This window comes from Calypte anna, chromosome 10 (genome assembly GCF_003957555.1).
Source record: "Calypte anna isolate BGI_N300 chromosome 10, bCalAnn1_v1.p, whole genome shotgun sequence".
Lineage (NCBI taxonomy): Eukaryota > Metazoa > Chordata > Aves > Apodiformes > Trochilidae > Calypte > Calypte anna.
In genome coordinates, this window is record NC_044256.1 from 9,645,179 (window position 1) to 9,670,367 (window position 25,189).

At 41.4% G+C, this 25,189-nt stretch overlaps 1 protein-coding gene across 1 annotated transcript; it reads right to left on the reverse strand.

Annotated features, from left to right (window-relative positions):
* Nucleotides 1–13,632: 13,632 nt before the first annotated feature.
* On the reverse strand, nucleotides 13,633–24,960 carry LEO1 (LEO1 homolog, Paf1/RNA polymerase II complex component). Its single transcript, XM_030456824.1, has 12 exons — nucleotides 24,866–24,960; nucleotides 23,020–23,721; nucleotides 22,650–22,754; nucleotides 21,832–21,926; nucleotides 21,038–21,183; nucleotides 20,248–20,332; nucleotides 19,803–19,897; nucleotides 19,353–19,487; nucleotides 18,626–18,761; nucleotides 18,139–18,325; nucleotides 17,766–17,863; nucleotides 13,633–13,905 (listed from the first exon to the last, which is right to left on the reverse strand). Exons 1-12 carry the CDS (start codon nucleotides 24,921–24,923, stop codon nucleotides 13,801–13,803), a joined length of 1,947 nt encoding a protein of 648 aa, XP_030312684.1. The 5' UTR covers nucleotides 24,924–24,960; the 3' UTR covers nucleotides 13,633–13,800.
* Between the last annotated feature and the right edge of the window lie 229 nt (nucleotides 24,961–25,189).

Sequence of the window (25,189 nt, forward strand, 5' to 3'; positions counted from 1 at the left end):
ATTACCAAATCCTGACAGTTCAGAAATGAAGGGGTTTAGCTCAGAAACAGTTTTTCCTCTTTTAAAAGGGATTTTATTTTTTTTAATAGGCTGATTATTTCAGTACTCCCACTTGCACTGTGGCCCCACAGGTAGGTCTGTCAGCAAAGTGGTGCGAGGGGAAGCCCAGGCCACTGGAGCAGGAACAATTTTGTCAAGTGGCTTCAGTTTGTTTTGCCAAAAGATTTTGTTGCTAAAGAAAACATGGCACCGAGCTGCACCTTCAGTCACGTTTTTTTTTTATGAAGTATTTTCCCAGGCTACAGCTCACCCTTGACCTCCCCAGGCAGGTAAACGTGTTTCAGAGCAGGCTGCATCTCACCCCAGCCACAGCCGAGATGCACTGAGGTAACATCAGGAGACGTTTGGCTCTTGGCTTCTGATCTTTATATACTGACACCTCCAAACAATTCGCTTAATTCTTGGTGCATAGGATGATATGAGAAGCACCAAGTGCCACAGAAACTCCCAGTGAGAGGCCCACAAGGCCCACCTAACCCAGGGGTGATCAGTCAGTAAGGTGAAAATCCTGCCTGGCTCCTCAGCAAGGAGGAGCTCACCCCTCCTGGGCAGCTCAGTCAGAAGCAGCTGACTTCTCCTTCCAGCCTCACACACCAGGCTGCTCCTTGGGCTGTCAGCAGCAGAACGTTTTATGGGGCTCAATTAACTTGAGGAATGTCAGGTCTTAAAACGAAGATTATTAAAAGCAAGAAAGATAAAATCAATTTTGTGTTGGCTTTAAACGTAGACCTGCTGGGTGCAGAGTCCCACGCAGAGTTGCATCACTGCAAGGGGAGGTTCGCTCAGTCCCAGAAGCCAGAACAAGAAGCCAAGGGTGGAGTGCAGAACATTGCCACCAAAGTGTCCACACCATGAAACTACACCCACACCATCCCATTGCAAGAACATCCCTGTGCTTCAACCCACAGCTTCCTGCTGAACCACCATGACACTGGCAGCAGTACTGACCGGGCTGAGGAGCTTCACAGGGCCCCAGCTGAACAAGTCCCTGGCAAGTTCTTCCAAGCTGGGCAGAGAAGCAGAGCCTTCAGACCACAGTGGATCCTGGACCTCTTCAAGGGAAGCCTCTTCTTCCATGTGAAAACAGATGGCCACAGAAAAGAACAGAAAAGAGTGGATGTATATAAAATACCTCAGAAAACAACAATTCTACCTGACACCAACTAGTAGGCATCTCAGCGTCAAGGAACCAGTGCTGGGCTGGTGGAAGAGGGATTAACCAGCTGCTTTAGCCACCCACCTTCCCAAGAAGAGCTGGGATTTCCTGGCTTGTAAGGAAATCACATCTGCAATGCAAACCGACTGTGCACAGGGAGGTTATCACCCTAGACAGACTTGCAGGCCTGATCTTCTTTCAGTTCTGAGAGGCAAATGGGGATGTTCATGCACTGCCCAACAACCAACTACTAGGGAAGGAATAAGCCAAGTATTTCAAACACAGCTCAACAAAGACTTCTCTGGAAAAAAAATCCAAAGTCTTGGGGTCTTCCTGCCACTCCAAACATACCTGTCCCTGTTACTGCCTACCTTTACCAAGATCAAGACCCAAACCACACCACAGCATCAGAAGGTTTTGATGTTGCATATGCCCAGCAAGCCAGCTCCACCACTGGGGAAGGGAAACAGCTGCTCCCCTGGGGTGACTGTGTCAAATCAGAGACGGGACAGGGACAAATGCAGCTGAAAGACAACAAGGGATCTTTCTTAAGTGTAGTTTTTCCCAGTGCTCTGAGTTTTGATATATAATCCATTTATCAGTACCATAGAAGTCTTGTATAATTATACCTGCTGTTCTGCTGCAGGTTACCAGCCACTCCCATGGCTTCATCAGCCCTTGAGGTTGTGCAAGCCCAGCTCCTGGCACAGCCAGCCAGGCTGCCTGAAGTCACCACCCAGGCATGTTCAGTGATGTTCAGTTCTGTTGGCACAGCTGTGGCAGTGTCCAACTGGTGGGCAAAATGGCACCGCAGCATCTTTACCATGCACAGTCAGTGGCTCTCAGGGACTCTCTGTGGCTTCACAAACTGGAAGGTTCCAACTGGGAATTAAGTGAGCTTCAAACTTCTGCCAAGCCTCCCAGGCTCACACGACCCCATCTGTGTTGTCTGTAAAGAGCACAGGAAACCTCTGTATCTACACTAAAGGTGAGTGAAGCTGGAAAGTCCCCTCTGCAAGCTTCTGCCCAGCAGCACACCAACCTCCAAGTGGTCAAACACATTATGTGATAAGAAACAGCAACAGCCACTGAATAATTCATGTGATAAACCATTTCTGGAGCACTTGATCAGCTCTATTGGCTATCATTATTTTTGCTGAATCAACAGTCCCCATCGGAGCATATGCTCCAGTGAAAACAAGCAGCGTTGTGCCAGGTTAGGAAAGACATTTACTAAATTAAATGCACACCCCACTTGCTCTGCTGAGCCATAATGCAGTACAGCCATGGAAATCTAAATGCAGCTAAATGCATACTCTTCCTGAAGTGGCTGTCTGAGCATACACAATCTGTCCCTTCAAGGTTTTCCATTAACATACCCTGTGTAGAGCTATGAATCAAAATGAAAGAGAACAGAGCAGGGCAGCAAAAGAGCAAGAAAAAGAAAATACATTGCAGGTCACTCTGCAAAAGGTGGTGATTAATTGTTATCAGTTAAAGGCATGTGGGTATAGAGCCATTCTGAACCTCAGCAGCCTGCAACAAGGGGCTGGGGAAGTGGAAGGATGTTGGAGGAAAACAAGGTGTTGAGCTGCTCCCAAAAATAGAAACAAATGTGACAATATTTTTTTTTTAAAAAGAGATTAAAACCACTGCTAAATACATGCTTTGATTAGGAATTTACTGTAAGCAGAAAGAAAGTATCACCACCCAATACAGAAGTATTGACTACATAGAATCATAGAATAATTTGTGTTGGAAGGGCTCTCTAAAGGTCAGATAGTCACGTCCTCTCCTGCAAAAAGTTAGAGAGCCCAGAGCTAAGGAGAATGCAGCAGTGATGAACAGGGAAAGTGCCCTGGCAAGGGCATGGTCTGCACATGTGTTCTGCTGCCTCTGGTACCACCAACTCAAAGAGCCAGCTCCACAGGTTGCCCACATCCAGCACAGGGACAGAATTTACATGGCCATCCCTCAGCTTCAGAAATGCAGTTCCTGGGATTTGCTGGGTGGAAAATTATCAGTTTCTCACTACACACATTCCCCATGGATGTCCCTCACTCTTACAGAATCTGAAATCCTTCGCTGCCACCAATTTTGCCAAATGGCAGCTGGGGGTCACTCCTTTTGCTGCGAAGAATTGGCAGAACTTCAGGAAAGAAAAACTGCCACAAGGCATTGGTGTTGAACAAATGATAATTCCATCAGCACAGGGACCTGTTTTGCTAGTGGAAGAGTACACATGATATGCAAAACCCCATACTTGCATCAGACCCCATGGAAATCGCCTTAGATCTGGCAGCAAAAACCCCCCTGCTTATCTTGTTTTCCAAAAGGTGGGAGGAATCCCAGTATATGCTGGGATCTGCCTCAAAATACCAATTCCCATCACATTTGGGATTAACAATACACCAAACTCCCAATTCCCAGCTGCAAGTAGGTACGTTGGCAATCTCATTTTTTTACCCCTGATCATGCTGAGATACCAGCAGGGTTCACAGGGATGCTCTGGACCAACCAATAATTTTGGTGTGAATCAGCAGGGCAGCGAGAGTCAGGAGGCAGGGGAGCTGCCAGCTGCCCTTCAGCTGCTGGAGGGGTTCCTGCAGGCACAGACACTGCCACAACACCCACTCACTGCCACAACACCCACTCACTATCTGGCAGGTTTTACACCCCTCAGTGCTGCTGTTCAATAAATACAGGAACCATTTAGAGCACAACAAAGTCACACATAACAGGTTTAAACCCAAGCCGCGTATTTTCCTGCTATGGAAACCGGTCACAAGAACCAAAAATCTGCCCACAGAGAAGAATTTCATGGGCTGCTCCCTCCTAATCTGCTCCCTTCTGAAACCCTAAAACTGATGAAAGGTGACACAGACTGGTTACAGCCAGCCCCAAGCAGCAATCTAAGCTTTTCACATCACAGCTCTGCCAGTGCATTACCAAGGGTCAAACCAGAGCACAAAGACATTTTACCTGCTGCCTCCAAATGACCTCATGCAATGAGCAGCCTTGCATCACCTTCACAAAAAGGACTCTCCACACACAACTTAAATGTCTTCTGTTTGTCTGCAAGGCCATGAGGCACATTTTTTTTTTTCCCAGAAGCAGGAAAAAAGCAGAAGTCCAAGCAAATACGAGCTGGCAAGGGCTTGGTGTTGAGAGCTAAACCCCAGTGCTCTCAACAGCCACACAGTCACAGGATCCTTCCCATAAACTGATTATCTTGGAGCACAGTTAAATTTCACCTTGTCTGAAAAGCACTTAACAGACTGTAACTTACAGAACAGCCAAACATTTCATACATAGGAAAGTGCAGCCCTGCCTTGCTGAAGCAAAAGCACAGCCCTGTCAGAAGATGAGCAAATGACTGATAGGGGAACAGAGAGAGGTGACAGATCTGCACAGGACAGGGGCACAAGGAGCCCTCCTGCACAAGCACAGGGCTCCATCAGGATTAGTCTGCTTTGCACCACACTGCACAGGAGGAGATGCACAACTTGGTCAAATTGCTGGGGTGCAAAGGTACAGAATCTCTCTGTGTGTATAGATGTGCAGTATCACATACTCTTGCTGTTGAATCCAGATAATTTTTCAGCCTAAATTGCACTGGTATGCATTCTAAATTTTTTTTAATGTCAGTTTTCAGTTTATTTTACAGTTGTCTTTGGTAACAGTTTTAGAATACATATATTTATACGGTTTAGAAACAACCATCTGGAATCACGTCCTGAAAAGTACACCCTTCTGGCAGACAGCTCGTGTACTTCTGAGTAATTAGTCTGTGTTTATAGAAAGCCAGGGCATGCCTGGGGTTTCTCTGTGAGCCCACTCTTCATTAACTACCAGGCTTTCCAAAAAACAAGGAGTGAGTAACCTCCTGCTTCTCTCACACTCGGCTGCAATAAATCCCTGTGTACAAGACCAAGACACAATACACAATACACAATACACACTACACACTACACACTACAAATGATTGTGACTTGTGTGTTCAGTGTCCCCCCCAGTTTCTCCCCATGTCCTCTGCATGGTCCTGCACATCTCTGTGCTGGGGGAGGAGGCATCCCGGGACAGGCAGGATGCCTGCAATGGCTGCAGGTTCAGACAGCCACAGCCTCAGCCAACAAAGCCCTCTGCTCAACACCTGCTAAGAGTTCTGCCATTTCTGTGCTTACAAAAAAACAGATTTTTTTTCCCCAACTATTCCATCTATTTCAGCCTTTCTTTCATTTTGAAGCTTTTCAGGGTTTTGAAACCCTGTTCAACATCATTTAAGAAACATCTAAAAGCCAGAGCCCTCCAGGATCAAAGGCCTTCAAAAAGCCCATTTACCTAAAACCTCTAATAACTCCTGAAAGCAGTATAGTCTTTTAAAATTTTACAATCACAGTCTGCTGAAATAAATGCATGTTTGCTCAGAGTTTGCCCTGCAGCATGCAACACATCTGTCTTAAACCACTCCCAGAGATCCCCAACTCAACTGTGTGACACTTTTGTTTTCTTTGCTGTGTCAAAAATCTTCAGCTGCCATTTCTGTAGGAGCTGATCTGCCAGGATAATGTTGTGCAACAACAAAAACCTGTTTGGCCTAGGACAGTCTGAAGAGATACAGTAAGCTGTTGTGAAAGAAAAAAAAAAAAAAAAAAGGGCGGCATAAAGATATGCTCAAAAGGAGTTTATGGAACTTGCCTCAGGATTATTTCTTCCCTTAAAAAAGCTTCCTTCCAGCTTATCTGGGAATTTTTCTTTCTATGTAACCACATTTACTTCAGATGCAAACTCCTGTCCTATCCAGCACTACATACAAAACTATGAACTGTCCCAAGTGTCCAGGTCACCACTCTCAACCTTTTCCAATTTGCAGCTTCAATTCTTAGCAGTAATTTAGCTCTTCTGCTTACCTGACCTAACCCTACTCACACCTGGACAGCTTTTCTTAGTGTGGATCCCCTGCAAGTAAGTTCAGAGACAGAAATCACAATGAAAAATGCTGATCTACAGAGCTGTGTGATTAATGCAGAGGTGTGAACATTCCTAATGAACATATTGCAATCACCATGCATTACACATTTAGGTAACTCACATGATCTAAACCCAGAATTGCCTTTAACCAATGGGATTGTCAAATGTATTAAGGACATTTAAATAACTTGAAAAAGCTCAGATAATCCTGCTTACTCAATACCTTTCCTGGCTAATTGGAAGGAAAGTTGCCCAAAAAATTTAAAACTACAGGAAGAGAGACTGGCAGCCCTGAAGCCCAGTAAAGTGCCAAGTTCCAAAGACTCAAGTCTTCAAACTGGCAATGCAGCATCCACAGATTTAGTTTTCCCCAGCATCTTGTAATGTCATGCTATGGAAGGACCATACACACATGATGCTCTCTGCTACATGCCAGCAACTACTCCAGACTGAGTGCTTGAGAAAGTCTGAGAGCCAGAATAATCCTATTTAGCTCAAAGAGATCAGACAGGATATCTGGATGGGTAACACAGACACAGATCAGTGAAATGTTCTCAGTTTAAGTGTGGTCACTTTGCAGTCATGTTCAGAAAGCATTTTCATCTGTAGATATAAAGAAAGTTTTTGGCCATGCCTGGAAACATTAGAATAAAATAAAAAATAAATATATGAAAAAAACTGAAGATACTATCAAAATGCCAGGTCAAGCAAAGTCCATGCTGGTGTTTTCCACAATTAGTTCACAGTGAATCTAAAGTGATGCAGGTGTCTCACAACCCAGCACCCAGCAATCTGCCTGACCATACCTGCAATTGCAGCAGTTATCACTATGGAAGAGATTTCCAGAGCTCACTGTGGGTGAGGTTCTAAACAATAGCTTAGATATGGAAATTTCAAGTCTTTTTCTCTTAATTCTGCATGCTCTGCCTCTACTATGAGAAGAGCAGTGTCATTCAGCTCACAACAGAAAAGCCTCCATGCACAGCAATTGGGAAAGAACTGCTTCCAAAGGGAAATGCCCTCCTTGGATGATGGGAAGAGAGCTCAGTGGACTGAGCTTACTGCAGCATCAAATCACCAACATCACCTGAAGGGCAAGAAGGGAACCTTCTGAAGGAATTCTCTACCACACACTGTTCCAAAAGCAGATCAGCCACCTGCTAGTGAACATCCTGGGAAAACATTATCTAAATGGGTACAGCAGATATGAACCTAATTACCAAGCAGACAAGCACCATAAATAACCTACCCAGATGCACAGATATCAGTTCTGTGATAAGAACTGGGGCAGTTAGAGCCTTTAGAGCTGCAGAAACCCTGAATCTCGTTCTGCCTAAATGGGGAAATTCCTGCTATCCTTGAACATTCATTCCCCTGCCCTGTAATTTCTTCATCCCATGGCAATTTAAGTGTATTTAAAGTCATGCATGGACATTTTAATACTTGTCAAACCTTATTTACCACATCATCCTAACCAACATGTCCACAGAATAAGGGCAGATGGCTGTCAAGATCAAAACCAATATATTCTCTATGTGTACCCCACTATCCATAACTATATATGACTGCAAGAGAAAAAAAGTGCCATTGAGTTTAGCTGAAGATAAAATCCCACACTGGAATACTTTGACTCAGTGGACAGCAATACCTTAAGGGCACTGGACTTCTTATTCCTAAACCGAAGGTTAAACAAGCTCACAGAAACTGACTGGGCACCAGAACTCCCCTCCCATCCTAAAGCTGCTCTGGGCTCTCTGATGGACCCTATACTAATCCTACCCATGTGGCAGCTGCATCACCACTTGCTGGTGCCTTTCATACATTTTTAGAAATTTCAGCACAGACCTGAAATGAATACTGGCAGTAATCAGGCACATCCTATAAGTGCAGACGGAGTTGGGTGCTGAAATGAAGACACATTTGTCTTGATAACTTTAGAGAGCATCTACTAACAAATGCCTGTGTTTCCTATTGAAGACACTTGTCTATCTTTTTCTTCCTAAGCAGTCTATATTTGCACACCCTAATTAAGGAAAACATTTTTTTTCAGGAAATCCGATCTCCCCTCTTACGCAAAGCAAATAATTCAATAATTCTTTTGTCTTCAAAGCAATTCCTACAGAGACACGGCAAGGCTGAGTTACTGTTTTCACTGGGCAACGTTACTTGTATCTTCTACAAATCTACCAGAAACACTCACCAGGGACTATAACAGTCTTTATACTCCTTCATTAAATTAATAGACAGATTTTTTTCCTTAAAATAGCTTTCATTTGGAAGCTGACCATTTTATCTCTGCAATACTTTTAGCCTAGGTTGGCTGTCCTTCACCATAAGCCCAAACACCTCAGAAACTCTCAACCCTCCTCAAAAACCTCAGCATTGTCAAGTGAATTTACTGACTTGAAGGTAATTTCTCTCTGAATTCTTTTCCATTCATTGTTACACAGACTATTGCAACATGCATCTTAGGCATAGGAGACCACTTATACACAGCTGGATTGTTAAAAAAACCCAGGCACTTCCCTGAAACTGTAATCTGCAAGTTTTTTATCAGTTTGACTCTTCTTAAAATACAAGAGGTTGCTATGGGACTGAATGTCTTTACTGCAGGTACTGCAAGTGTTTGTTTGATCTGTGTCCTATCTGTATACCATTACCTTGATCTAAATGCAGTTAGTCCCAATATAAGAAAGTGTCCCAGTCATTTTCAGATGAATGATTTAAGAATCCAGTCATATCTGGGCAAAAACTGGAGCTCTATGAAACCACAAGTTTTTTAAATTAGACTTAAGATTGTCTTTATTCAATAAAACACTGGTACAAGTTCCAAGAAGAAAAAACCAAACACCATCTACATCCCAAGGCAATTCACAGAACTGCTGGGAAGAATAACAAACAAACATTTTTAGTCAGTAAGCTAACACTTCCACTATTTCTGTCCTTGTTATTTAAGCTTCTTGCTTCATCATGAGACATGAAGCTGGGACTGATCACCAGTTCTTCTCAAAATGACAGTAGGGATTTTGCATTTTTTTTTCTAAAGGAAGAATATTCTCACTTTCCATCTTAATCCCCAGAAAAACCTGCACTGAGAGAAACAGCACAGACAAATTACTGATTTGACATGCAGAGTGTAGCAAGGTGGGTATGGAAAAGGGATAGTAACTCAAGTTGTGTTAATGCTAATAGAAAATGAGGCATTTTCTTAGGAAAATTTGGAAGATGTAACTTTAAAGAAAGATACCTTTCAATGTCTAAATTAACAGTTTCCCTTAAACCAGGACAGATGAAATTGCTTGCAAGAAAGGAGGAACCTCATAACATTATAATTATCATTATTATTAGGGTCAACTTTAAATTGCACATCTGTGATTGTGGCATTTGAGCTTTTCCCACTTACTTTTGAGAGGGAAAAACAAGAAAAGGAAAAAACCTAACCCCAGTAAACACTTCATGTTCTAGTCACAACACTTTGGCATGATCCTTCCTTATCTTCTCTGGGATATTCTCCTCCCTCCACAAATAAATAAGGAATCCAACATGGATATGATTCCATGACTGGCAGTTACTGCAGGAGTCCCACTGCTTCCCAGAGAATTTCAACAGAACCCAGAGAGGTAAAGTTATGTTTGTTGGCAAACTGGCTCTACCACCTCTCATTACTTCAAGTCTAAGGGCCTTAATGAAAAAAAAAGACAACAGACCAAAACAAAAACCACTTTCTGAAGTTAAGCTTTCACTTTAATAACTGATTTCTTCCAAATCAGCCCAGTAAAATCAGATTCATAGGCTTTTAAAGCACAAAAATACCCTTTAAAAACAGCCATCAAAAACCTCAAGAAACCAAAAGTCTTGTGAAAGAATTTTTTTTAAAATAAGGCTTTGTGTCAGAGAACCACTTCAGCACAGATTTACTTAATTTCACGTTATTTTCTCAACTAATTAGCTTATATAATTCCTTAGAATGCCCAACATTTTTAAAGCAATTAAAGCTAGTAATCAATACCAGTTTGCAGCTTTTCTGCAAGTCTTTCATGTCCAGACAAGTATTAAAAAAACCCCAGTTCAAGGCAAAGGGCATCACTAGGCAACAGCAGGCATCAGACACACTGCTCTCCAAGAAGCATTTCCAAGTCCAGCCACAGCCAAGTTCCTGAGCTTTAGAGTGGTCTAAGTTTCACAAGTGTAAGACATTATGTCTCTTACAGGAAAAGAAAAAAAAAAAAAAGAGCATCAGAAGCAGATCACCTTCTCAATCTTTCCCGTGTAACAATCTCCATATATTCCCCAACACCCCCAGAGCTTGTTGTTGAACACTCATGCTGTTCAACAGAAGCACTCCATGGAATGGGCTGGCTGAGACCCTCCTGCCTGAGAAATAAATACCCAGGATTTCAGAGGGAATTCACCATCTCATGTTTAACACATCCCTCAGGCTGCAGCATCGCATGGGAACCGGGATAAAACTTGCTGCCATATCCAGGTCCTGCTCCCCCCCTGCCCCACCTTGGGGCACAGCTGACTCCCAACTGCCAGTTCAGGCAGCTACACCAGCAAAAAACTGAACATTTCTTTCTGTGTGGTCAGGGTAAGCTCCCAAAGGGTAAGCTCCCAAAATCTCTGCCAAAGAGATGACCCCTCCCTGATGTCCCCAGGTCATGACCACACCAACTTACTGAGCTGGCCCTGGTGCTCCAAAGGCCAGGAAGGCAGCTCTGCAGGCACACCTGGCAGAAAACCCTGCAAGTCAGCAGAAAAGCCCTTTCCTGAGAGTTTAGCAAGGTGACTTAGTGAGCTGGGCAAGTCACCGCTCAGCCTGCTGCCAGGAAGAGTGCAGGACAGCACGAGAACCTGCTCCTGGCAGGGGACACTCCTAAGCCCCCAGGTGTGCTGCAACATAAAATCCAAGTTGCATGGATAGGATGGGGAAAAATGGCTGGAAAATTGGTGGAAAATATCATCAGGTCCTGGAATGGAAAGTCCTGATCAACAACTGGAAGCCAGGATACAGTTCAAGGAGATACTTCAGACAATAAAACTATCTAGCCAAGAACAAGCTTTTGGTGACTGTTTCAAGAGAATTTATCCTACATCTAGGCAATAGCCGGAAAATCTACTACTCACACAGCTTAGTATCAGCTCTTCAGAGAAATCCTTCTTTCCTGGAAGCTGTTCAAATCAGACCCTTTCTGGAACAAGTATTCTGGCCAGCAGGTACAACCCCGTTCAATCCACATTTGCTTTACTTTGGCTTAATATTTTTAATTTGGGTCAAATAAAACAATTCCAAGTAATATTCTCATACTTTGAGGCTGGGAAAAGGGATGGCAAAAACTGTCTTCAAGTTAAATAAAATTACACATTAGGCTCACAACTAAAAATTACTGTGGATGAGGCTAAGTTAATTCAAGTGACTTTAATTACAAGATGATTGCTAAACCAATTTAAGCTGGAAAAACACTTTCTAAAATTCCACATTTAAATAAGACTTTAAAAGAGCAATTTACAAAAGAAGACAGTGTAAAAAATTCTTTTCATCTTTGTAATCCACAAAAAGCCCCAGTTTTTGAAGCTAAAGTGGACCACTTACTTAATAGAGGCTTAGTCTGCATCAAACTTATAAAAGTGATTAAAACATTTTCCAATAGGAGTATAAAAAACAAAAATAGTCAACATTTTAACTAAACAGGCATTATGTGACATGGTGGTGTGTTTCCACATGTCAGATTTCTTGTTTAAGATTTATCTGGGAGGTTTCAACATGAAATTACAACATGTTGCATCCATAAATAATGAGCCCCTTCTCAAACAACTTGCTTCTTCCTGAGGAGGTTACAAACAGAAAGCAGGTAACCTTTTGTGAGGAACCAATCTCCCAGCAGAGATCTACACTAAGAGGATTACAGGGTCAAAGTTCCAGCAGATGGAGGAAGGCTCTATCTGAACATTAAAGAGGGAGAGCACCTTTTAGACAACAATTTAATCATTGAAAACAAAAAAAAGAAAAAAGAACAGTTTCTCAAGTATTTGGACTTCTGAGTTGAACTTTTTCACTTTGTTTTCATAGTTGCAAATGTCCCCACTGCAGTCAGCAGAACATACTAACACATGCAGAGCTCTGTCCTACTGCAGCTACAACACCTCCTGTACCTTCCAGGCAGGAGAAATGGAGGCAGAGTATTTTGACAAACTATTTGCTTTAATAAAGATCACAACAGCAACATGTCCAGGTTGAAAGCTGTGCCTCAAAGAACCAGGGGATGTCAGGAGAGCAAGATGCTTACTATGAGGCACTTGCACCTTTCTACTGTTTTGCAAAAAAGCAGAATTCAGCTGAGCAGGACAGAGACAGATAACAGTCCCTCTTAGGGAAATATCAGCTACTTTATTTCATCTTATATAACAAAAATCCAAACCATAAACTTCACAGCATCAGTCAATGGTTTTGTTTAGAGAGGCATTAAGCTAGTTCTGTTTTCTTCTACCTTTTTTCAAGTTCAAACCCAACACAGATAATATCTGTATGCTGCCCTGCCAACGTGGGAAGCTACCTATGGAAATTTTTACCTTGAAAGGAAGGTGGAAAAGATCAGCTATTTCTTCTAGCCTTTCCCCATTCTACAACTAGTAGAACTGGTACACTGCTTAGAAATAGTGTGAAAGAAGAAATGATTCTGTCCAGAACATTTGCCTCCAGTGAAAAAACCCTGAAAAATTTTAAAAATTAACCAAGCACAACAGGAAATAGCACCATAATGATCATATAAGATTCTCAGACACTATTACTAGGATGTATTTTTGCACTGTAGTTCATTACATGTTTTAAAGGAGACTTTCACCTCTGCTAGCAGAAATGCCTTAGGTTTTGTTTAAATAAGTGCTTTACATATCATAAGTGCTAGTGATATTTACATCACTAGCATGTGCCTATGTATTATTATTATGTACTATTATTATTATCAACACTCAGACAAGATGTGGATTTTTATTCTGGGCTTCAATGAACAAAAAAGAAAGGTCTTCCATGATCACTTAATCCTTCTAACTGCAGGAGCTTCACAGTTTACTCAAATATGGTAAGAAATATTTCAGTCACCAAAATATACCAGCACAGTTACATACTGTCCACACTCAACAGGAATAAGGAATACTGAGGAAAAAAGCAGAGCAGTTCTATACCACCCATAAATTCTTCCAGCCTCTCCAGACAAACAGAGTAAGGTAATGACCATACCCCAGCTGGGCAAACTTAGCATTTAAGCATTCTTATAAAGATTAGAATGGTTTCTCCTAATGAACTTAGTAAAAATCACAGATTAATTCAATCTGATAATGAATTAATAAACTTCTCAATACTGGAATGTACTGTGCAAGATAAAAAAAGGGCACTGTGATGATCCCCAGTGCAACAGTTGCTGCAGTAAGAAAAAAATCTTAAAAAGTAAAAGGAAGTCAAAAAACTTTATTCACACCAGAAACACAGACTTCAGTGGAATTTTCCTTTATCAAAATAACCCCACTATGGTTACTTACATCTTTGCTGTAAGAGAACTGTACAATATATATATAAATACATATAAAAAAAAATCAACTTTTGTGCTTCCTCAATATTAATCATCATCTTCTTCCTCTTCATCGCTGATCACGTATTTCTTATGCTTCTTACTTGCTTTGTCATCATCCTCTGCTTTTCTCTTTCCAGAAGGTTCACCTTCCTAAAGGCAAAAAAGGACAAAAATAAACCAACATACTTCAAGCTAAGATAAAAAACTCGGAAGAACAACAACAAAGAGACTTCAAAGTCTTCCTTATAAGAAAAGCTAAATTATTAGTTCTATTTTTTCCATTTTGTGTTTCTGTGAGGCAGGACTCATGTACCAGTGCTTTCAGTCTCAAACCCAAGCCTGAGATGCAGGGATCTGCATCTGCTTCAAACAGAACTATGGGCTGGAAGTCATCTATGGCATAATCTGGATTTATGGCACATGCAACATCATTTTCAGCAAGAAAATGTCTTATGATCACAGGTAATTCCTAGAATTTGTACTGAATTTTTAAATACCCAGAAGCTTTTCCCTTATGGTCCCCACTTTTATGCCCAAAATTAGAGCTACTGAGGCAAAGAATAAGTTTAGTAAGGGTATAGGTAGTTTGCTTGTTTGTTCATTTAAAAAACCCCATGAAACTAAACCACTCTCTGGCATAAAGGAAAAGGTGATTAGAAACCACTAGTACTGAGACTGAACAACAGTTTATAGTACAAGAAATACAATAATTTAGGAGGCTTCAAAGTGCTGGTCAAATGAACTTAAGTCATTAATTAGATATTTGCAAGCAATACCATGACTTCCATAGGCTGGCTAAGCAGTTTTTAGCACCTAAAGATAAGACAACAGGTTGATTTTTATTCCATGTGCCTTTCTGGCAGTTCAGTCTAAATCATCCTTCCAAACAATATTTTGAATCAGAATGCTATAAAAATGTTTAATCAAACCACAACTCACTAGTTGTTAACATCAACTGTTCCATTTTGACATGAGGAGGAAGTGGTAGCTCAATTAATGTATAAAAAGTAGAATACCTTTAAAAATAAGCCCAGATCTAAGTAGCCTCATCCCTTTTTCCATTTGTTGGTTTTGGTTTTGTTTTGTTTACTTTTTTTTTCTTAGAAGCAAAACATGTTACTTGGATTTTAAGAAACAGCAAAGACTGAGTTTCAGAAATTCAGTGAATTATTATAGCTTGAGAACACTAATAAGCACTTTTTTATTCAGAGCTTACTGAATTACTTATTATGTTACTTATTAACACAGTAAGTTAGTACTGTGACAGTATCAGTTAAGAAGTAATTTTAAGTATGGAAAACAGAAGGGTAGGGGTGGGAACCTCAATGATAGCTTCTTCCTCAGACCAAGCACTCTCTTGTGATCGAGCTAGGCTGTTGTTAAGTGATTCATCTTCCTCTTTAGCAGAATACCCCCAATTACCAACATTAACACTAAAACTACTTGCCATGTGGCAATAACAGATTGATGTTGGCAGTAATGGTAACAATTTATTATCAGAACAAAGATTTGTGCTGTGTTGCTGACTGACAACGACAGTCAACAGCCAAGTCTGTGTAAAGGTGTCCTGTGCTTCATGCATGAGGGTCTGTATCACACACACCATACTTCCCAGGCAGTGACTGAAGCAGTGATGCACCACTGAGTTGTCTGGGGTTTTTTTTAATACTGTAGCACCCCTTTGTGGCATTGATGGGAATACTACCTTTAAGTCACATAATTTTAAAATGGAGGCTACTGTTCCTCAAGTAGCAGAGAAATGCTGTTCACTACACCTTGTCTTCTGTGAAACTAGGACTGCAAAATCCTGACATTGCTAAACCATGAACTAGCAACTAGTAGTGTCTTAAAAAGAAATAATTACATTTCTACAAACAGAGCTCCCAAAACTACAGTTTTGTGCTTCCATAATATTAATCATCATCTACACTTTTCCTCTCCAGAATTACTGCCGTATTTTCTTAAATATTAAATATTCTTCAGTGTACAATACAAAGCCAAAATCTGCCTTTAAAAGGAAAACTAATTTTTACTTCTGCCCACTAATGCAACTACTCAGCTGACATAAGTATAAGGGAAGAAGTGCCACAGCAGCGAGAACAAGCATTCAGAATGTAGCAAATACCCAGCAGGCTGGGGAATAAGAAATACCTCCAAAGAAGTTTACAGAAAGCTCAGTACAGAAATGCAAATGAGAGCACAGTTACCTCTTCAAAAATTAAAATTTCTTACATTATAGAAGCATGTGTCATACTCAGAACTATGCCCTGTATCAGTCAGTAAAACATAACTTTGGAATTTTAACAGCTGTGATTGTAGAAGTCTGACATGCATTCATTCAGTAGGACACATAGCAAGCTATGCTTATTTCTCTTTTAAGAAGAAGACATTTTATTATGGAAGCCTTTAAAATTCAAGAATAAGGTTCTAGCCACTTCAGCAGCTATTAGACTAGCATGCTAAATATTATTGTAGGAAAGTACCTGGAAGAATTTGTAGGGCAACAGTTAAAATAAAGAGTTAAAATAATCTCTTAAAGAAAATGGTGCTATATAAAGTGTTAAAAATCTTCCATGAGTTTACACTGATCAACTCACCCTTCCTTTTTTAAACCTCTGCATAATACTCTATGCATAAACTTTTAAATAAAATACAATTTACAGTAAAATAGATCAGGAAGGTTAATCAAACCAGTATGCCAGTGTAAAAACAACTCCCATACCTTACAAGTTAGTAATAAGAACCTGGTAAGCTAAGCCAGTTGATACTTATTATTCTGCCACAAAAGTGAAGGTGACCACCAGCAGTGGAGCTCAGGTGTGTCCAAACCACCCCTCCTGAGCCCTGCTCAGCTCCAGAGAAACACAGGCACAGCTGCACCTCATGGCTGTGCTATCCTGATCAGCAGCAAGACCACAATAATGCAGCACTGGTGATGTCTAAAAGAAAGCAAACTAACGGGCTGCTAAAACCAGGACCAAACACCTGACCCAACCCAACTCCTTCCAAAATAGGGCAGTGGGAAGCCAAGGGACAGCATCAATTGCCATTTAAGTTCCCTCCTCTTCCAGCTTCCCAAGGTACATAGCAAACACCTGACAGCTCTTTGCCATGAGTTTTAGAATGAGAAGGGTCAGGAAACCAGACTACAACAGGGAGAGCTGATAGAGAACTGAGTCCTTATACTTCCTGGTTCCCTTTCTTCCACTGTATGAAAATCACAAAGTTTTAATCTCAGAAACAGTCTCTGTCAATTTTGGAAAGTGCTATCCTGTTATGTCTCACTGTCTCAGGAGAAGTGACAATACTTGAACTAAACCTGCACAAATTATACACATGGAGATCCATTTGTTCATATGCAGCAGTGATAAATTATAAACCAATAAAAAAACCCACTTAAGAAAACATCACTTCTGCTACAGCTAACAGTTAACCTGATCAAAGCCTAACATTTAGGATGATACTTAGGTGATGGATAACATCTATTTAGGAATGGACTCTAACTCTTTTAAACCCCATTTTTTAACTCTCCTATTTAAACAGAGAAGAAACACTATGTGAAAATGCTTCCTACATCTTAATCATAATAATAATTTAAAACATAATAATAATTTAAAACATAGTAATAAATTAAGCAATGTTTATGCAGTGTGGTCTGCTGCATAATAAAGAGGAGAAAACTAAAGAGACACTGCACTAGGATTCTGATATTGTCTTCTTACTCCTTGCATAATTCTGGTAAAGTCATTTTACATAACTTTGCATACATTTTTCCACCATTAAATCAGCAGCAACAACGCTGACCTCCTTGGGGAATTACTCAGGTCTATGAATTAATGCAGTGCATAAGAAATTGCTGATGAATTACCAAGGAAAGCACACCAAGTCAAATAATACAATCATTACAGCATAAATCAAACTACATGTGTCTCAGCCTTAAAACCTGGATCCAGTGCAGGAAATGCTCCTAACTGAAAAGGAGTAGCTTAAGAACAAAATACTTTTCTTACATCATCACTAGTCAGTTTCTTTGCCTTGAGCAGTCTTTGTGTTCTATCTTCTTCTGAGCCTTCATCACTGTCAGAAGAGTAGATTCGAGCACGTTCCTCTACAGAAAAAAATGAAAAGACAAATACTTATCTTCATCTGAAATTGGTAAGGAAGACAGAATATTAAAAAGCATTCTCTAACATTTAGTTCCTCAAAGAGATGGCAGAATCTAACTCCAGGGTAAACAAAATAAACTTGTGCAAGCTGACTTCACGTCTCCTCATGTATCAAAGGAAATGTATTGTAAAAAACCAATCTTACCAGGACTCTCTGTGAAATTAATCCATCTGCTTAATCATACAGGCTCTACTTACAGGCTGGTTTTATTATTACCTCTGATGCCACCTTTGTATCTGTTTTTGATAGCTGCTAGACTGATTGCATCATCCCCCTCATCCTCTTCATCATAGCGATCAGGTTCTAAATAGTTGGCACTCAGCCCACGCTGATGCTGCTTCTCCCGCATCCTTCGCTGCTGAGATTCTCTACGAATGGAAGCTCTTAATCTCTCCTCTTCTTTCTAGCCAAAAAGAGAAGCAGTACATAAAGACTGATAGGAGGGAAAAAAACCCAAATCAACTCAAGAGCACCTCTACTGTAGCTTTGGAAACAATTTCACAGAAGTACAAAGGCTGCGCACATTCTGATTTTTTTTTTATAATCCGTAAGGTTAAGTAACCTGTGCCCATAGCTAACAGCTCCTGCCTACAACTCCAAAACACACTGTTTTTCAGTCATCAATTGTCCAGGCATGTTCAGCTATACTAAAGCTGTGATTTTTTAGACTGAATCAGCAGATAAGAGTTTCATGCCACAATACCTTAATCATTTCTGTGCGCTGAGACTCTGGATCACGGCCTGCCATGGGCAAAATGCGAATTTTCTGGGTCTTTGAACACCTGTCTGCCAGAGACAGAGTCATCTTCCTGTGAGTGGCACTGTCCGTAGAGTGTGGCCTGTTAAAGAATTGCTGTGGATTAAATGTGTCTCCAAGGAATGTACCAATTTTTTAAAGGACAACAGTAGGGGCATCATACTTTGGATTTCAAAGATTCATCTGCACAAAAGTAACACATCATTCTTTATCTGCTTATTTACGTGCATTGCAACAGCTACTGAAGACATCAGTTCCTCTCAGCAAATCATATGCAGTCCACTACCAGTCTAAATAATCATCCTCACATTTCATACCCATATGCTGTCATCATCATCTTGGCAGTGACTGTGCACTAGGAGAAGGGTCAGTTTCAGGGAATATTAATATTCTTTCTGATTCAGATGAGGGTTTGCACTTAAAAATGCAACCTAAAATATATATATTTAAAAAATACATGGAGCATACATATTAGTTACTGGCACATTAACCTCTCCAACTGGGACACCTAAGGAAAAATCTTACTGAAACAGTGACTTCAGAAAACAGCACATTCTTATTAAACAGGTAAGCTACGAAACTTTACTAACGGATATCTCTAATCTTTATAACTAGTTACAACACTTAATTGCAAGAGTAGCAGAAATATTTGATACAGAACAGCAATTTTTACCTGAAGGTTAACTTTGTTTTGAAAACAGCCTGTCCTTGTAGACCTGTTCCTTGTCTGATAAACAAGTGGTTGTGATCTCCCTGCAGTGGCGCCTTGTACACATCAAAGACCTCATTGCCCAAGTGGAGAGACATGCTTGAAAGAGATTGATGTATCAGTTATTTGACAAAGCCACTACAGTCTATTTTTTTCCTCATTTATAAATGGAGAAAGCCTTCATGTTTCCTTTTTATTTGTAGTTAATAATCATATTTCCATACAAACTAAACAAAGGATAAAATTTTCAAAGCACTGAGACTAAAATCATTTCCATTGTGCAAAAGTGACATCAAAGTTTGTTTGCCTTCCAATTCCGCACACCATGGCACTTCACCCTAAGAACAACTGTATGCCTTCAGCAGCAAAAAATCCAAACTAACCTCCCTTCAGCAGCAAAAAATCCAAACTAACCTCCCATCTGACCACTTGACTATCCGGGCATTGCTTTCTCTGATCTCATTCCCCTCCTCATCTCGTCGCATTCGCCATCGTATTGTGTTTTCCACCTGTGCAGAAAAAAACCGAAACACTTCTTCTAACTCATAGTAAGGAATAATGTGGTAAAATATACTCCAGACAGGTAAGGTAAGATAAGACACTAAAGAAGGGTAGGTAATTTGCAGCATGATGCAAAGAAATGAAGGCAAAAGGTATCACTTTTATAGGTGAAATACAGCTATGAAGTGGGATTTTTTTTTAATTTATTACTAAAACAAATCAACTTTCCTTAGAGCTGAACTGGTCCACACTTTTGATTTTCTGATCTGCAACTCAAAACACCATTTTAAGCTATCAGTGTCTATTAACACTGAAGAAATGTGGCTAGATGAATGTAAAAGGAAAAATAACATTATACCTTGAGTTTTAACCTAGTTCTACCCTCTTCATCAAGCATCTCCTCATCTTCAAATTCATCTTCATAATACTGGGGATCAAAAGGTCTGCAATAAATTACATAATACAGTTTTTATTATTCTAAAAATGAATCCAGATTATTCTAGGGTTGCACAAAATAACACATGCTTGAAAGCTTTAAATTATAGACTGCACAACAGCAGGCACTGATGCCATTTCTGCAGTAATTTACTGCATGGATTCTGCACCACTGGAGGCCTCTACCCAAGTGTCTTCACTACCACCCACTACAGGCCCTTTCACATTCAGATCCTCTACATGGCTCTACTTGAAGAAGCTTGGGTTACATAGCCAGGAAAATGAGTAACCAGCCTCTTTGTAGTTACCCAGTACATTTGGCACACAAAAATAAAAAAAGGGCTTATTCTAAAATCCAAAATGATGTTTTTCCCACTCAAAAGTGCATAAGATTCTGTGCATTTGGCTTTCTCATCTCTGACTGCCTAAATCTATGTTTAAAATTCAACTCATAGCACAAGCTTTCAATTAAATATTTTTGTTAACTTTCTAAAGACAAAATGTTACTCAACCAAGCCGAAACCCAAGCTCATAAAAAAAGTACTCAGCACTTGGCTAGGTAACAGTAATAGATATTTCTATTGTCTGATCACATCCAAAAGTGTGAATCTTAATGTCAACCATTAAAAATACAGCCAATATATTTAACTGTATTACTAAAGCAAAAGCAATATGAGGGAACATTATCAGTCATGTATCTTATGTGCAATTACCTGGGCTCCACGCTTAGGAAGTTGGGCAGCTTCACAAAATACAAATCATTACCCAAGTCTGTGTTTACTTTTGGTATTTCTACCTCTATTCTGGTCTCTGGAATAGGCTCTTCCTCCTGCTGTTCCTGACTCAGTCCATTCTCATCCTAATCAAAAAAAAAAAAGGAGAACAGGAGCTCAGTGAAGAAAGTCCATCTGGCTATTGTTGCTCTCACTATGCTTAAAGAAATGCCATCTGTATGCACAGACAGAGATCAGGAAGCTTTGGGTAACAGAACTTACACGTTTTCAGGGGAAGCAATTAATTTCTGCATTTTTATTTGCCACTTAAAGGGATTTCAAATACCAGTGTAAACACAAGAGACCAAAGACAGTAGGCAAAGGAGCTGACACACAATTTCAGCTAAATACTGCAGAGTAAATGGAAGACTTCTTCCAGGTTAAAAAATATTTTTAATTTAAAAATAATATTAAAAAAATATTAAAGATCTTAAATGAAAATACTTGTCAAACTGCTGTATGATGTACCAACCGTGACTTTGTGTTTTACTTGATGGCTACCAAAACTACTCATTTTATTTCCTTCAAGCAGAGAAAGTGGGGTCGAGATGGGAAAGGGAAGATAAAATAATCCCTATGATATTGCTAAGTATAAAAATGAGGGCAAAATTATCTGTAATGCTCACTTAATGCTGCTATTCTTTTTTTCACTTAATTATTATCAAACTCAATCAGTGTTCTACATTTCAGAGGGGATGGGAATGTCTATCATATGAAAAGTCAAGTCTACTCACAATGGGCTGTCCTGGAGTTGGTGGTTTGTCTTCTCCATCACTCCCTGAGGAAATGTCATCTGCACCTCCAAAGAGATCCATGACATCTGCATGCTCTTGAGCAGAAAAAAAGTACTACTTTAAAATATATATGCACACACAACCCAATATGCAACAAGAAAAAAAAAAGACATTACCACAGCCTTTAGTTTTATTACCACTTAAAAATCACCAACAAAGGTCAAAAATTGCAAGTATTTGTATATCACAAATTATTTTCTTACCCTGAAAAACATTTTCCCTGTGTATTTTTAAGCTAAGGATTTAAGGTATGTTTTTCTGAAAAGGCTTCATCCTTTAATAAGAAAATCCAGTTGAAAAATGGCATGAAAAGAATTAAAAGATCATCCTTCACACCAATAAACAACTGAAATATATGCAAACAGCAACTTCATTGGGTGCTTTGGAAGTGTCACTTTTCAGAAGAATCAACATCTCTTTCTCAGCCAGCAAACATCACCAAACCTAGGACAGGTTCTCTGGGCTGCCCTGATCAGAGGCACTTCTTTCTCACATCTGTGAGTAAAAACATGTGAAACAGCATTCACAAAAAAACCTTCCTGTCAGGAAGGAAACTGAAAAAAGGAGAGAGGTAACAGGAGACAATCAGCAGAAACACAGCCTGTGCTCCCCCCCCCCCGAAAGACTCTTGCTGTGCTGTTTTGTTATTTCCATGGCATGACAGTCACACCACAGAGCAGAGTTCTGCAGCAGATGAAAGGGGTGTATAAGATGAGCAATAAATGAACCCAAACCCCACAAAGCAATGTGGCATTTACCTTTCTGTCCTTCTGTATCACTGTCTGCTTCTGAGTCTGATGCAATTGGTTTCTTCCGCTTCATTCGCAGAACTTCATCCTCACTATCACTGCCTCTTGCAGACTCTACCAAGGAGCATAATCATTCTCAGCAAGTTAAAAATTTTGTTCCACATATTTTAAAAATGTTTTGCATTAACAAGTTGATTCAGATGAAAATGAATTTAAAAGCGATGCATAAAAAAAAAAGACATTACAAAGGTGACTACAGTTGAAAGCTACATGACTTATTCCTTTACACTGAAATCTGGATCTTTTCAGACCAATATAAATGAAACAAGAAAGAGAGATGAAACCAGGAGCAAGTAATAGCTGCCCCAGTCAGTCCTACCAGATTTGTGCTCTTGGTCCTCCTCATCGGAGTGCTGGGCCCTTTCTTCATCATCAGAGTTCTGCATCTTCTCCTCATCAGAGTGCTGGGCCCTTTCATCATCATCATCCGAGTTCTGCATCTTCTCTTCATCTGAGATCTGTGGCCTCTCCTCATCATCAGAGTTCTGCATCTTCTCCTCGTCTGAGTTCTGAAGTCTTTCTTCATCATCAGACCCCTGGGGCCTTTCATCTTCATCAGAGTTCTGCACTTTCTCCTCATCATCAGAGTTCTGCTGTCTCTCTTCATCATCAGACTGATCACTCTTGTCCTCCTTGCCCCACTTCTCCTCCTCTGAATGGGCCTTCTCAGAACCATCTCCCTCTGAATGATGACTGCCTTCATCTGACCCGTGCCCGTGATCATCCTCCTCCTCATCGTGAGCAGCTTCTGAAACACTGTGCTGGTCCACATCTGACTGGTCATTATCTTCATGCTCAGAATGTCCTGAAGCTTCAGAGCGATTGTATGATCTTTCAGAGTGATTGTCACTCCCAGTGTGATGGGATGCCCCTTCATCCTCACTATCATCTCCAAATAACTCCTTATTACTAGGTTTTACTGCCTCTCTGTCATCATCCTGGTCGCTGTCACTTCCAGAAGCATTACTACCAGAGCCAGCGTTCTCCTGATAGGAATCAGATTCAGATCCAGAATCAGAATCTGCAAAACAAACATCCTTCTTTTAAAAGTTAAAATGCCCCTACCAGGGTACACATAGGATGATGGGCAGTGCTTTAAAAACAACAACAACACGCACAAAAAAACCAAAGAAACAACCCAATTAAAAAAAAAATAATAAAAAAACCCAACCCTAAAGCCAGAGAGAGAAGCTACAGAAGACTGTCAGAAAGAACTATAACAGTTACCTAGAACAACAAAATAAAATGTCTTCTAACAAAGGTGCAGCCAATGAAAGACACAATGAAGAACGATGGATGCCACATGAAGTTTCAAACTACAAGCTGTTATCTGAGATTCTAAAGTCGTAGAACAAATAAGCAATAGCACAAAAGAAGATACAATCCAAAATAGTGAGGGTTTAAGATAAGCACACACATAAATGCAGCTTATGAGTGCCTACAAATCTAAACCTGGCATTGTGTCTTCAGGGCAAGTCAGCTGCCTCAGGTACATGCCAGTTACCTGGGAGCTACTCACATGCAGGCTGCTGAATGCTGTTCCAAGAAGGAAAAAAACAAACATCTGCCTCGGAAGGTAAGTTACAGAAATCGAGGTCCGTGTTTGAAGAATATACCAATGACTTAGACTGGGAGGTGTTCCACCGTCTTTCTTTAGATGCTGATGAGCACTAAAACTTTCCAGGATAACAAGGGGCCAGCAGGTAACGCTCCTCGTTTCCTCCTTCACAAACCCAACCAGCCCTAAGCGGTATCGTTCTCAGAACCACATTTTGCTCTCGCTTCCCATCGCGAGTTTCCCACGAACGCGGTGATGGAAAACTCGCCAGGAACCGCTCCATCCCGGAGCTCCCCTCCTTTCCTGCAAAGGGGAGCGGGAACTCCATCCCTGCACCCCGGCACCGTCCCGCGCAGGGCAGCCGCTCCAGCACCGGGTTCCCTGCTTTCTGCCCAGGTGCAGACAGGAGCCCGAGCAGTGCCGAGGGGAGGAGGCCCCCTCAGCGCTCCCGTCCCGGGGCCGCCACCGCCCGCACCGCCCCTCAGGCCGCTCCCCCCGCCCGCGGCCGCCGCAGAGGATCAGCCCAGGGAAGGCGGCGCGTCCCGGCCGGGCCGGCCAGCGGGGCGCCGCGGAGAGGGGAAGAAAGGGTCCGGGAGGAGCCCCGCACCTTTCTGCTCGGCCTCCGAGTCCGCGTCGCTGCCGAACAGATCCTCCATGTCCGCCATGCAGAGGCGCCCGCACCACCCCGCCGGCGCCGCTCGGTGACGCGAACGCTGCGCGCCGCAGGGCCCCGGGGAAAGGAGGGACCGGGAGCAGGGCGGGGCGGCGGGGAGGGACCGGGAGGAACGGGGGAAGCGGCAGCGCTGAAGGGCGGGACCGACCCCCGACCCGCTGCTTCTCAGCTCTTCCCTCCTCACCCACCTCGGACGGGAGGGTGCGGGTGCTCCGCGCTGCTTGGAGAGTAGAGGCGCCCAGCGGACCGGGCCCACAG